We start from the raw sequence: 14,271 nt of genomic DNA, 5'->3' as shown, positions 1-14,271 counted from the left end.
AAATACTCAAATCATAATGACTGGACTTCTCCATACACTATCTAATTAAATCACAAAAGTATTTTAAGAATTAATCAGGAAAATGCAACACCAAGACCTTACATTGCAGGACTCACCACTGTGCAAGAAGCATGTGAGGGCCTGAGCACTCCAAAATTCATCCAACAAACCACTTTCATCTCATATGATTATTCACATCCTTATTTTCCTAGTTAAGTGTTTGCTTCCTAGATGTAACTTTTGTTTTGGCCCTTTTTTTCCTTCTCTGTCAGGTTGGTCTGTTTGTTTGGTTTTTTTCCCTAGATTTGCTATTACTGTTCTCCAGTTTGGCTCATACTGTAATTTTGGAGCTCTAGTCTGAGGTGCGAATCAACATATGCTCATCAAATCATATGCTATAAAAAGCGTAAATGTTGGTCCACTCTGGGATATTTTTCCCCTTGAAAAGGGAAGAGACAGCTCTCAAGTCATACAGCTGGAACAAGAATGTGCCTTAGGTTTAACCCTTATCAGTCCTTAGCAGCCAAGGCGGAGATAAATGTCACAGGTTGCATTAACAGTGTCTCTCTCATTTATACAAGAGATACAGGAAACTGAAAGTGATGGGACTAGGTGGGAGCAGACCAGATTAAACAATCTGAAACATCTACTAGATGGAGTGATTTTGCCCTGAAAGATCCCTTTCCTTTAAGCCACTATTTGCAAGATAGGGAGGAGAACTGCATAGGTGCATTCAGATGAAAAGTCCCAGTGGAATCCCTCTGGACACAGGCACTCAGCACACAGACATAGCATAATTCAAAATCTGTGCCAAGGAAAACAGAGGGTTGTAGTCCCTGGGCATGTACTATGCCTGCACATTCAGAAAATGGAAGATACATTCAAACCAAACACAAAATCTGCTGCTGCTGCTTAGTCATCTGGCTCACCCTTGATGAAACATTACAGTAATTAAAAACACACTTCCTCCCCCACAGTTTGCTAAATGGAATGTTTACCACAGATTTATGTTCCACAACTGTATCCTGGAGTTCTGGCTGTGAAAGCTGCTGGCATGAAGCTGCAGAAATGTGTGAGCAGGGAAACATCTCTCCTTTTGTCAGCCCCAAAAGGGTACATCGCAAGCAGCTCCACGTAAGAACATACCGAGGCAATACCAGTCTTATGTCAGTGCTGGGAATGATTCTATAGGACATTCAAACATCCAGCTTAGCTGTTTTCAGTCTGGCTGAATATTGTGTGCTACACAAGAGGGAACAAAAAATACAGAAAGAAAGTGGAAGCTCTGTTCATTTGGGCTGCCAGCACACTCTTCCTTCCTCTCTACCAGCTCCTCTTCCAGACAGCTGAGACCTGCAGGCACTTAGGGATACCTAAGAGACACTACTGAGCCCTGTGTTAATCAATGGCCCAAATCGGAAGGACGATCTCCCAAACACTCTTTGATGCTTCACCTCCTCTTCTACTACAGGTCCTCTTGCTTTACAGGGCAGCGACTTGGACACGCACACACTCCTCCTTTCCCAGTTGTCTGGGTATCCTCCCTTGATGTGAACAGTCAGGCATACCTTCCACCAGCCTAGTCTGCACCCTATCACCACTTCTTCCTACATGCCTGTCACAGCTTCAAGTCCAGCTAGTATTTCAGAACTTCAATGTATTCCCCATCTCTCCACTCTAACTCTGTCATCTGGACAACAGGTATCACTATTCCCACACCTCACAGTCCAAAAGGCTGCAGAACTCCTTAAATCCTCTGTAGGATTTTCTGCTCTACATGAGGTTCAAATACAACCTCAGGCACTATAAAAGCAACCATCACTCAGGGGAAGCCACAGACAAAACCAAGAAAAGTTTCTCTGCTTCGAAAAAAAGAAATCAAGCAAGTGTGATTCTCTCCTGCCCATCACTACAGATTTCACTAGCTACTCCTGGTTTATATTTGTAGAAGAGCTGAAGCAGAGCACATGTTTGTTTCTCCTTTCTCTATCACGCTATTTAAAATATTTACGCCAAGGAAAATATCACTGAGGAAAGAAATGTTATGTGAAAATGTTCTCTCATTTAATGAGTGAATTTCAAGACTGAAAAAGTGGGCAAGGAAGAGGAGCAGCTACTGAAGTGGGTACATCCAATGGAAAAGTCCATTCTAAATGGAATTTCTAAATTCATTCCACTAGAGCCACAGGGACAAATAACAACATCAAAAACACATTAAGATTTTAATCCTTTCCCTTACTGAATATTAGTATCTGCTCAGCTATCCTCTAGAGTACTGCTTGGGCCTAGTACCAGAACCAGAGCACAATCAGTATTGATAGAATATAATTGATTATCATTATGATGACGCAGAAGCCAATCATAGAGCACTCAGTGGAAAGTTTGCTCACCACCTGCTAAAACTTTCATTCTTTTGCTGTGCAAGTAAAGCTGCATGGAAAAGTTGTTTCAGTGGAGGGAAAAAACCCAACAAAATGAAGTTGGTGGCCCTACTGCTGCTATGCTCCTTGTTCCTGCACGAACGTCTTTGTAAGGCTGCCTGGGCATTTCATAGGCTTGGAAGGAAAGTGTAACATCTCCTCAACCACATAGGCTAAGCTCAGCCTTTGTTCCTTGCTGTTAAAAACCCAACAAAGAAACACCCCGATCACTCTCCTTCTATCACAGATCATCTCCTCTCACGCTTAATAAGGTACCAGTTGTCAAAGCCTCAGCATAGCTGTGTCCTTTCCAGCTTTCTGGGAGCACACCTTAACCACAGTACTCTCTTACTCCTAAATCCCTTAAGCTCTTCTCATATATCCTAGGCTAGAGGCACAATTCAGACAGCAGAAATCTTCTCGTGTCTTTCTTAGGCTTTATGTTAGGCTTTTGGTTAATGACAGAAAAATTCCTCCTTTTATCATTTTAGCCTTGTTTCTGTTCAACAATTTTGAGAAGTGAGGCACCGACAGACTGATTTTTTCATTTATGGTCAACCAGAAAATTTGTTACAGACCCATGAATAAACAACATCCATATCTCCTAATGCCCAAGTGAACACTAGAACTAGAGTCACATTTCCTCTCCGAAGGACTTGTTACATGTCATTTTTCACATCTCACAGCATTGTCAAAAAGAGTGCATACCTGAAATTGTTACTGCCATACATATTGAAATTGTTAAAATTAATAGCAGCAATAGTTTTGCAAGGCAATGATAGCTTTCATACAAGCATGCAGATGGGAACTTCAAAACATGTGCCTGTTGATGCACAGTTAATAGATCAGAGTTACGCTCTTGCTTTGAGTGCAGAAGTGGTGGAGTTACCATCTCTGGAGGTATTTAAAAGACGTGTGGATGTGACACTTAGGGACATGGTTTAATGGTGGGCTTGGCAGCATTAGACTTATGGTTGGACTCGGCGATCTAAAATGTCTTTTCCAACCAAAACGATTCTATGATTCTATGAAATACTAGACTAAGCAGGTCTCTGAGATGCAATTGCTAACTACTTTTTCTCTGAAAGCTGCATTTAGTATTTCATAGTGACTTGGTTTTGTATCAAAATATTATAACAGCGTTTTACAGAACAATACTTTTCAAATGCAGAAAAGACTACCAGGAACCTCAGAAAGCCACTAGGTTTAATGCCAGTGTGATCTGATGAACTCTCTCTTTCAGTCAGACACAGAGACACGTACTAAAACATTTTTGTGAGAATTTTCTTAATCCTCCCCCACTAAAAACAACCTCCCCTCAAAAATCTCAACAACTCCAAAACTCTCCCCAAATCCCAAACCCACCAAAGTTTGTTTGTTTGGGGTTTTTTTTCAGTTAATACGCAACTTCCTAAAATGAAATAATTATCTCTGCTTCATATAGCAACCAGTAAGTGCTTCCTAGCAGAACCTGGTGTCAGTCAGAAACAGGAGCTGACAAGTAGAAACTATGACAACGTGGATGTCATGTAGCACAACCGTGCTATAGCTCAGTGCCACTGAAGCCTGCAGACTCATGCCAGTTGAGAAATTGATTAATTTTATCACTGACAAGATGTTGGAGGTGTTCTTGCCTAGTGTTCATCAATGAAGAGCTGATCCGCTACCTACTGTAATGCACAGCACTCTCCTCCAGTTGCTCTGGAGAAGCCCTCAACTGAGGGCTATCTACCTTTATGCAAGTGAATTACCAAATTGCTGACAGCAAACCACCCATCCCTCCTGTCAGCAAAGGCAACCCGTGAGTGCCACCTCCATTTACATCAGTTAGCAAATGGATCTGCTCAGACAGGAAACTCCCTCCAAGCTAACGTAACCCTCTCGCTATGCATGTAACCAAATCCTAGTTGTACTGTGAAATGAAGTCTTCATTAGCATAAAGTTCTGTTTCCTAGAGATGCATCCTTCATAGCCCATTCAAGCCACTTCTGTGTACGGGACATTGTTACTAACGACAATAAATGAGCGGTCTATCACAAAACATTACAAGATCTCAGAGTGCAGTAGCTCCTATTGGGAACAAACAGATGGTAAAGTTTTCTCATCTTAAATGTAAAATTCCATGTTTATATGTAAATTCTGTCTCACCAAGAAGATGTGTTAAATCACTCTTGTTTTATTTACTTATATCTGTTGTCAATTCCCAGTGCAAAGCGGAATTTACTTAAATCAGTCTATATTTCTCAGCAATGCTTCACAATCTCCACTTTATTCCTAAACCAGTGCTAGCAATATGCCATTTTTGTTTCTAGAACAGGAAACATCAAAACTATCAGGAGGGTTTTCTAGAACATCTTATCCCTACAATAGCCAAATAATGAACAGAGAAATAAGAAAGACAAATGTCAGCTGCTATATCCACAGGCAGATCTAGCTATGTCTCAATTTTAAAGTAAGGCCAAAGCTGGCTACTGATTTTTAGGGGTCACAGTTTTCCTCTGTTCAGATTTCTTCTGGATCTGTTTTTTTTTTCTTTTGGAGGCATGTGGACAATAGGCTGTAGTCCACCATGGGTTTTTGGTTTTTTGTTCTACTGGGGGTGTTTTTGGTTAGTTTTTTTGTTTGTTTTGTTTTTTTTTTAAACAAATACATTCACTTTGAGATGGGTGAAAGACTGTTACACCTCTTGCAGTAAAAGGAAGAGTAAGAAGCATTACATTATGAAAAAGACAGGTCACAGAAAGCCATTAAAAACCACATTGCAAAGCCAAATATTAGAAAATGCAAATCAACTTACTTGGAAACAAGAGAAAAAGCTGCTGAACAGATTGCTGGGCAAGGAACAAGCCTGATTAAGATGTGGCCCAAGGCAGCAGGGAAATGGGCTTGGGTCACTTTCTCAAACACAGAACTGAAGGTGTTGATGTCTGCCAGCTTGCTGCTGTGGTCTCCACCTCCAGCATCTAAGATGTTTCCCCCATGTAGGATCAAAATTAGCACATGAGTTTTGCAATTCTGGTGTTGAACTCCTTCCTGTGAGAAAAACAGGGAGTAAGAAGGGAAGAAGCATTTTTACGGACAGTGTTGGTATACGTAGTGTCAACGTTCATACACAGTTGGCAGTGATTTTTGGTTGGAAATGAGAGAATTTTAAGTTGTTCCATAAAGCCAGTATCTCTGTTCAGCCCATGATTTTTAGTATCCAGTAGAAGCATCCATTGTGAAGGCATTTTGCTGACCTGCTTTGTATCTGCTTAAGTACTAGATCTTATGAGAACTTTTAAGGTTCCACTTTTCCTTGCTCTAATTTACAATTCCCTGCTCCTTATGGTCCCATTCCAGTTACAGAGAAATGTAATCCTCTTTAAAAGATAAGAGTAACTCCTTCCATAGCCAATGCCAGCTTGTATGTAAGTGTCACTGCTGATGGGTTGGTGGAACTGAAAGCTTCAAAACAGAGGGAAAAATTCAAGCAGGTCAACATTGCTAAAGTCACTGTCACTGCTACAAAAAGCCTCTCAGCTGGATTTAACTAGTATCCTTCACCAGAGGACTCAAAGGGAATGAAATTAATTTGCCTCTCTGCAGTAGTTCAGCCATGACTGAGACAAGGGTCTCAAGGGCAAATCAAAATGACATCTGAAGTCAATTAAAGACTGTAATCATTTCCAGGGAGCTGTAGGATTGGAATTCTTCAAAAATTAAAAACTGGACATTTCCAGTGCCTTTCCTATGTACAGACAGAGGACCTTAATCAGTTAACTGGAAGGAACACAACTTCTTTAGATCTTTTGCTGCTTTTAAAAAAAAGCAATTCTGTTGCCATCAGTTTCATGACTGCTGCTGAATCTGCTTCACAAAACCTGCATTTCCACTGAAGTACTAAGTAGAGCTAACAATTTCTCTTCAGAGAGAACTGGGTCATATTTCCACCTAAGTTAATTACGCAATGCCTAGAAAGGCTTGTGATGATTTTCAGTGATTGCATGTGCACCTACTGAACAACGGAAAGACACACTAAGCCATGGAATGGGTTTATAATACCATAACACAGTATGAGAGCATTTCCACATGTCTACTCCTTAGAAATCAGCACAACTTGTTTTGGGAAACAATCTCACCTCATTGTCCTCGTGTATTTCAACACTGCCTTGTGCTGGGAACCTTTGTTTTCTTAAAGAAGCTCTACACAATTCACCTGAAAGGAAGAGAGACACAATTGATCACATAAATATCTGGCTGCCTCATCTTTCACAGACATCTGTGGAGGTAAGGAACACTGGGATGCCAACCATAGGGACCTTGACAGGCTGGAGAGGTGGGCTCGTGCAAACCTCATGAAGTTCAACCAGGCCAAGTGCAAGGTCCTGCACATGGGTTGGGGCAATCCCAAGCACAAATGCAGGCTGGGTGGAGAATGGATTGAGACCAGCCCTGAAGAGAAGGACCTAGGGGTGCTGGTGGATGAGAAGCTCAACACGAGCTGGCAATGCGCACTTGCAGACCACAAAGCCAACCACATCCTGGGCTGCATCAAGAGAAGCGTGGCCAGCAGGTTGAGGGAGGGGATTTTATCCCCTTTCTCCGCTCTGGTGAGACCCCACCTGCAGTGCTGTATCCAGCTCTGCAGCCCCCAACATCAGAAGGACGTGGACCTGTTGGAGCAGGTCCAGAGAAGGCCATGAAGATGATCAGAGGGCTGGAGCACCCCTCCTGTGAGGCCAAGCTGGGAGAGCTGGGGCTGTACAGCCTGGAGAGGAGGAGGCTCCAGGGAGACCTTAGAGTGGCCTTCCAGTATCTCAAGGGGGCTGAGAGGAAAGACAGGGAGAAACTTTTTAGCAGAGCCTGTTGTGATAGGATGAGGGGTGATGGTTTTAAAATAGGAGGAGGTAGATTTAGGCTAGGTAGAAGGAAGATATTTTTTACACTGAGGGTGGTGGGACACTGGCCCAGGTTGCCCAGAGAGCTGGTGGATGCCCCATCCCTGGAAACATTCCAGGCCAGGTTGGCCGGGGCTCTGAGCAACCTGATCTGGTTGGAGACATCCCTGCTCCTTGCGGGGGGTCAGATAGGGTGGCCTTTGAAGGTCCCTTCCAACCCAAACCATTCTATGATTCTATGATTTCTAGTTTCAAGACATCTGAAAGATCTGTTCAGAGGAAATCCTGTAGACAAACAGAACAATACACAAGGTTTCTTGCAGCCCTATATATTAGAGGCTCTTCTACTCTTAACAGCAACAGGATTCAGGTCTTTATACAGAGGTGTGTAGTACTGGTACAGCTGCTCTTGGTCATCCCTGCCCCCTTCTGGAGCAGGAGTAAAAGAGGTCACCAAAGGTTCTGCATCTCTGCTCTTCCCATACAGATATCTTAGATAGTCTGTTATGTCTCAAATGGCACTAAACACCTATATACAGGCAAGTGAATTAACTCTTTAAAGTTCTCCAAAGACCTTCAGGATCCAGCTCTTCCAGAAACCTCTGTGACTACCTCGGAAACTCCCAGAAGTAACTGCTGTGCTCCCTTACTAGGATGCAAAAATAGGAGTAATAGATCATAGAGCAAAAGACAGTTTCTCCTCAAAAAAACCTTGTAACCTGAAAAATAGGAAGTGACATTGCAGAGGAAAGCAATGCTTTGCTAACACCTTTTCGCAACAGGATCATGTGTGCAATATTATAAACACAACAGTGAAAGCCTCTGCTTGAAGCATGACCAAACAGACCCGAAGACCCATTTGTCACTCCTTCTTAGGCAGACTGGCTGGACAGCAACCTGCTGTAAGTGGTGGAACATTCACAACACAAGCTTGAAGATCATGAGACTGTCCACTGTCTGGCCTTACAAAACTTAGGAAGCATTTCTTTGCAGAGATAGTGGTCTAACACTCGACCAAGCTTCCCAGAGAGGTTTTTGTTTGTTTTTTTTTTTTGCACTGTGTTTCTTCAGTATTTGAAGAGAATTGCTATGAGATCTTTCTGGTCTCTTCATAATACAGCCTTTTTTTCTGCAGCTGCATGCGTTAGTTACCTAGGAAACAGCTGTAGGATAAAATCTGATTAGCACTTTTAGCTTCACTGTCACATGCTGAACCCTTCTGGAAGTCTCTGCAATTGAAAGCTGCTTCTATTTAAAAGTGTCGTTTCCAAAAGCCTGTTCAGAAGACTCACTTTTTTTCTGAAGGTCATCATATGAAAAGCTGTCAGTTTTTTAACACCTAAGCTCACAACAGAACCAGTTCCCCAGAAACATCAGGTTTGTGTCACGAAAAAAAATATTCAGGGCCATGAGGCCCCACTTTCTGGTGAACCACAATATTTACCTTCAAGAGAATACTGACACAGGAAACCCAGGGCTCCCCATCACAGGCTCACAAACCCCACTGGTTACCTATACAGCCCAATGCACTAGACACAATACTTCCTCGGTTGACTTGTGTGCCCTTCCTTTGAAAACCTTTTAGAAAGCAGAGAGGGTGGTTTGCCTTTTCCCTAATCCATCAAATCCCAGGTCGCAGGATTGTTCCTTGCTTCACACACACAAAAATGTCACAGATAACTGGACACTATGATTCTAAGCATTATTTTAATCACAATTTCTATTCTATAGTTAAAGTAGCCCTCTATCATAAAATTTGGCTTCTTTCAAAACTGCTTTCTCACTTCAGTTGAGAAAGAAAAAAGCATGACAGCAACTTCCAGTAAGAGATTACCAAAACAATGACGCAGAGATCAGTCCAGGGAAGCACACAAAGTAATCTTTTCTTTCAGACATACCAACGCGCACAGTTCAACTGTCTTCAGAACACTGCTACACTGCCAAAAGTTCTGGCTGCAGTAATGTCAGAACATATGTTGTCTTGTTTTGAAAATCTGCATGTACAAGTACAGTTTTAACACAAAAAGAATGAGATCTAAAAAAAAAAAAAGCCAGGTGGTTTTTTGCTGATTTGCAGCACAAGTCAGGAATTTCAGTGGGTGGATCTCCAGCACTGTGCTGCCCAAAGAAATAAACTTGCCTGAGTTCAAAGCAGTGAGGGAGGTGGGAGGCTATGTCACGTATGTGGCATTTCAAGAGATTTGCTGATCATATCCTTTGGAAGATAATCAGATTTTGGGTCTACAGAGATTCAGCTTTATTGTTCAGATTAAATACTGGAGACTTAAATAACTGGGGGATCTTCTCGGTCATGATGACAATATAAAGGGTAAGACTATTCAGCAGCTAAACCTCTGTAGGAGACAAACAGACAGCATGACCTACTGGAGAAAATGACAGACATTTAATTAGGCACCAAAATGAAACCGATTATAGGGAAATGATGTGTTTTACTATTTACAGGAAGAGCTTTAATGAGGTAAAATAAAAACACGGTTTTGCTGGACCAAACTCTGATGACATTATCAACATTTTACAGATTTTTCCAGCTGTCTCAAATACCATCGTTATAACAATTCATGTTAATTGTATCGTTATATAAATTACAGTAACAAAAAGGGTACTCAAATCCAGAGTCAGAAAGCAGTGGTTCGTTATAGCTTACAGTGTAACACTGATGCAGTCAGGAAAGGTCAGAGTGGGATAAGATCAAAAACTTCTGTTCATCTGCTTTGTCTGTTTTTTTTTAATTAACCTGCAAATGCACCAGCTACAGAGTCCGCTAAGTTTCTCAAATCTGGCACACGGAGAGGAGACACGGGAACAGAACACACTGAAATCTCATTCCTCAAGCAGGTCAGCTCCTCTGCAGGCACCCGGACTTCACTCATCAGTAGGGCAGGTGGCAGCAGTGGCTGGCTCCAGCTGCTGTCCCAACATCCACGCGGACAAAAGCAACCAGATCACCAAACACACTGAGCACTGTCAAAAACCCAGTCTTTGTTTTAATGTTTTCCTGGGAGCAAAACATGAAAACCTCGATCTAGACACAGCTCTGGCTCCCATTACTGAGCAGAGTGAATTCTTCACGCTATTGAGTGAATTTGGGCTAACTAGTATCTCTTCTCCCAGATGCTTCCTCAGCTCAGGCAGCACGGCAGGATATAAAAGTCTCAATCAGTTGTTCTGCTTCTAAGGTGCAATGACCTCTCTCTAAAAGGGAAAATAATCTTCCCTGAGCAGACGGGAGCATCTTTTCCAGAGCTAGTCTGAGACTGTGGAATTAACTCACCTATCACAAAACTTTACACCTCCCACTCCCCCTGCGAAATGCTCCACCTGTCAGAGAACTGAGTTGAATATACAGTAGCTTGGCAATCAAAAAAAAAGTAAAAAAAACCCACAAAACCAAAAAGGAACAAGAAACAAAACTGCCAAATCACAAAACTATCTTGCACATAAAACTCCACTGAGGACAGAAAGAAAAGAATGCATGGCATATGACAGATTTAAGCTACAACACTTTACCACCTCCTAAAGACAGTCAGGAAGAAAATGGTGTAAATGTGCTTTGGGACAGTCTAGTGAAACAAAGAATGAACTGCTGGTGAGGATGTAAGGTTTGGATCAAATTTTTGCTTCAGGGTATGCTTTTTCTGTGGTACCTAGGCGTGGTGGGTTGACCTTGGCTGAATGCAAGTTGCCCACCCAGACGCTCTATCACTCCTCTTCAACCAGACAGAGGAGAGAAAAGATAACAAAAGGCTCCTGGGTCGAGACAAGGACAGGGAGAGAGATCACTCTGCAATTACAGCCACAGGCAAAACAGATTCGACTTGGTGAAATTAATTTAATTTACTACCAATCAAGCGAGAGTAGGATAATGAGAAATAAGAACAAATCTAAAAAACACCTTCCCCCAACTTCTCCCTTCTTCCTACGCACAACTTTGCTCCTGAGTTCTCTACCTCCTCCCCCTCCAGTGGCGCAGGGGGACAGGGAACTGGGGCTGCAGTCAGCTCATCACATGCTGTCTCTGCTCCTCCTTCCTCCTCAGGGGGAGGACTCCTCACACTCTTCCCTTGCTCCAGTGTGGGGTCCCTCCCATGAGAGACAATCCTCCATGAACTTCTCCAACGCGAGTCTTTACCATGGGCTACATAGGAGAAATCATGCAAAATTCCTGGATTCCTATCTCTAACAGTGCATTGCATATTGTCAAAGCACATCATATAATACATATGTCACAACCATGTTACAGAAATTATGCTGTTTTTCAGTCTACCAGTCACGACCCAGGAACAGTGTCTACGATCTGAGCCAACTGATTTAATGACTAATGAAGAGATTTGCCAAGTATATATGGAGACAGCAACATACACTGCTACCGCAGATACCAATGAACCAGCGCCTCTGGCAGGGATCGTTTTGGACTTGAATTCCCACTGGAATTGGTATATACAATATATGCTGCACATGTTCATCAGTGACTGACAAAGATGTGAAATAAGCCGTGTGTCTACATCCTTGCCTGAAATAACTCATTGCCCAAACAGTCTCTTCATGTGGAGTACATCAGATCTAGGATTAGCCATCAGCATGACAGGAGAGCCAGGGGAAAGGTAAAGCTCAGATAGCGATTCAACACTGCAAATCAGCCATGAAAAGCATCAGTTCAATCTATGACCAAAAAATAGGTAAACAAGTACCCTGAATCAAGGAGAAAAGAATGTGTGATCATTCCCAAACTTCCAAGAACCCGTTCAAAAAGGTTCAAACCTGTACTAAGAACAAAGCCAAGCCCTCATTTTTTTTTTCCCCCCAGACGATTTCAAACATCCTTAATATTTTGCCATGTCAATTAAGGACAAATTTAAGAGTAAAAACAAGAGAACTCACTTCAGGTACAAAGCATAAGGTGGTGATATTCCCCAAAGAAAACTGTTATTTCCATTATCGCACTCCCATGAGAAATTATGCCATTTCTTGCCATCTGCTATGTTATTACTAGCCATTTATAATGACAAATCCATCATGAGAAATATGTCCACATGAAGGCTGTAACATATGCTTTCTATTAACAAACAATAAAGAATATTGTAATATACTGCAGATGCAGTTTCGCAAATTGCTCTGTTTGGAGGAAAACAATGGCACGCATCAATGAGCCCAATGCTGTTCTGGAAGCCACAACATAAGACAGTGCCTCTGTTAACTTCCACACAGTTTCTTTATTGAAGGAGTCTTACACATATACACTACCAGATCTTGGCCGTGACTGCTATGGAGCACTAGATTAGAAGCAACAGACAGTTTAGCCGAGGATCTAGAATCCCAAGTACTCCTCAGCTCCAGTTCAGCTGGGCAAAGCATGATTTCCAGGGGGGAAGAGGTTGGCACAGAGTGACAGCATGGGCTTAGGAACATAGCTGCAGGAATAGCAGAGGCTTCACTGTGAACTCAATGAGGGCAACCAACAATTGTTCCCAGAGAGAACCATCATGAAAGAAAACACTGTTGTTAACGTCACTGATTTCTATAAGCCAGTTTGCTCTTTTTAGAAAACTATGCAGAAGCACAGAAAGATCAACAGCACAGTGACATGTGAATACACTCCTCTAAGTGGGGCACCAGCAGCAAAGGAACCCTAGCAATACCAGGCGTGGCACTCCTTTTCATTCCTACAACACTCAAACTTTAAGAGCAACACCTCTTGCACCTCTTTAAGCAGAGACGGGAGAAGGAAGTCCAGAGCACAAAGCACTGAAGGCTTCTACGCTCCAAACTGAGCCCTGTTGTACTGTCCTGTTTAAGCTATTATGTATACCAGCAGCTTCACCCGCCAGTGCTCCACCTCTGCCACTCTAGTCATGCTGTAAGGCACTATCCGGCACATTAAATAGTGTTGCATGCACCTTCTTGGTACATTTTAATAATCCACATTAAAAATAAATCAATTTAAAACAAAACTCAAAAGAATCCTGGTGCCTCCACATCCATCTCCCTTCTCAACACAACATAACACCAGACCTGTGCTAGTTAACACTTCTATTCTATTACTAGCTCTAGTTGTTTAACAGTCTTGGGACAAATTAAAATGAGAAGAACTTCAACTCACGTTGTTTTTCCTGTAGAAAGCCAGACGAGCAAAATGCAGACTCTTCACCTGTAAAAGGAAAAAAACACAATGTGAAATAGGATTGCTTTACATGAACATCATGCTCTTTACTTTTTCTACTGTATTGCAGTAAATATTTTGGAATTGACCACTATGCTGACTTCTAAAACTCCCATTGGCTTCAGTGGGAATAGCTCAACATATAACACACTTGAAAACTCCTCTTACCTACTTATCAAAATGGTTAGTCTAGAAGCCAGATTTTACTGTCCATTTCAAGAAAGGTATCATAAGCAATGGAACTGTAGCTACGAATCAGTTTGATTACCTGCAGCATTAGCCACTGAATCTCTAAAAGCCTAAGAATTAACATAACTCATATGTTATAGATCATTATTCCAAATATTTAATTCGCAGTGATTTTAAGAATGTCTGTGTCCATCCGTTCCCTGCCACAGTCCACCTGGCCAAGGAAAGTTGCAAGTACAAAGGGATTTTCTCAGATCTAAATACAAAAATCTAAAATACAGAGACAGAAGGATATGGGAATAGAAGGGCCTTTCATTTATCTTCGGCATGTAGATAAAGGCCTCCTACAGCACGCAGGCCATTTCTACCATGGAGGGTAAAACACCCTTGCCATCATTCCACCACTACAGAAACGAACCACATCTGTCATCAGAGCTGGGATGGGAACACAGGTCTCAGTCCCTTCTCTAGATTCCTTCTTCAGAGGCCAAGGCAAAATTTACTCTTTTTCCTGGAGCCTACCCACCATTTGAGTACATTCGAACAAGCAATAAAGACAGCACTCTTCTGCTGAGACAGTCTGAATAAACAACAGAGGCAATGT

General features: G+C 42.1%; 1 protein-coding gene across 1 annotated transcript in view; it reads right to left on the bottom strand.

Moving 5' to 3' along the window:
- The window catches only part of PITPNM3 (PITPNM family member 3), a 78,178-nt gene that overhangs the window by 38,512 nt on the left and 25,395 nt on the right, over window positions 1-14,271 (bottom strand). The window contains exons 3-5 of the mRNA XM_086762903.1: window positions 13,419-13,466; window positions 6,542-6,618; window positions 5,218-5,453 (exon numbers count right to left, since the gene is read on the bottom strand). Of these exons, the coding sequence (XP_086619029.1) occupies window positions 5,218-5,453; window positions 6,542-6,618; window positions 13,419-13,466 (361 nt within the window). The remainder of the gene's footprint in view (window positions 1-5,217; window positions 5,454-6,541; window positions 6,619-13,418; window positions 13,467-14,271) is intronic.

Source organism: Chlamydotis macqueenii, chromosome 19, assembly GCF_036417535.1.
Source record: "Chlamydotis macqueenii isolate bChlMac1 chromosome 19, bChlMac1.mat, whole genome shotgun sequence".
Classification (NCBI taxonomy): domain Eukaryota; kingdom Metazoa; phylum Chordata; class Aves; order Otidiformes; family Otididae; genus Chlamydotis; species Chlamydotis macqueenii.
The sequence above is the reverse complement of the archived record's forward strand: the minus strand, read 5'-3'. Positions and strand labels throughout refer to the sequence as shown.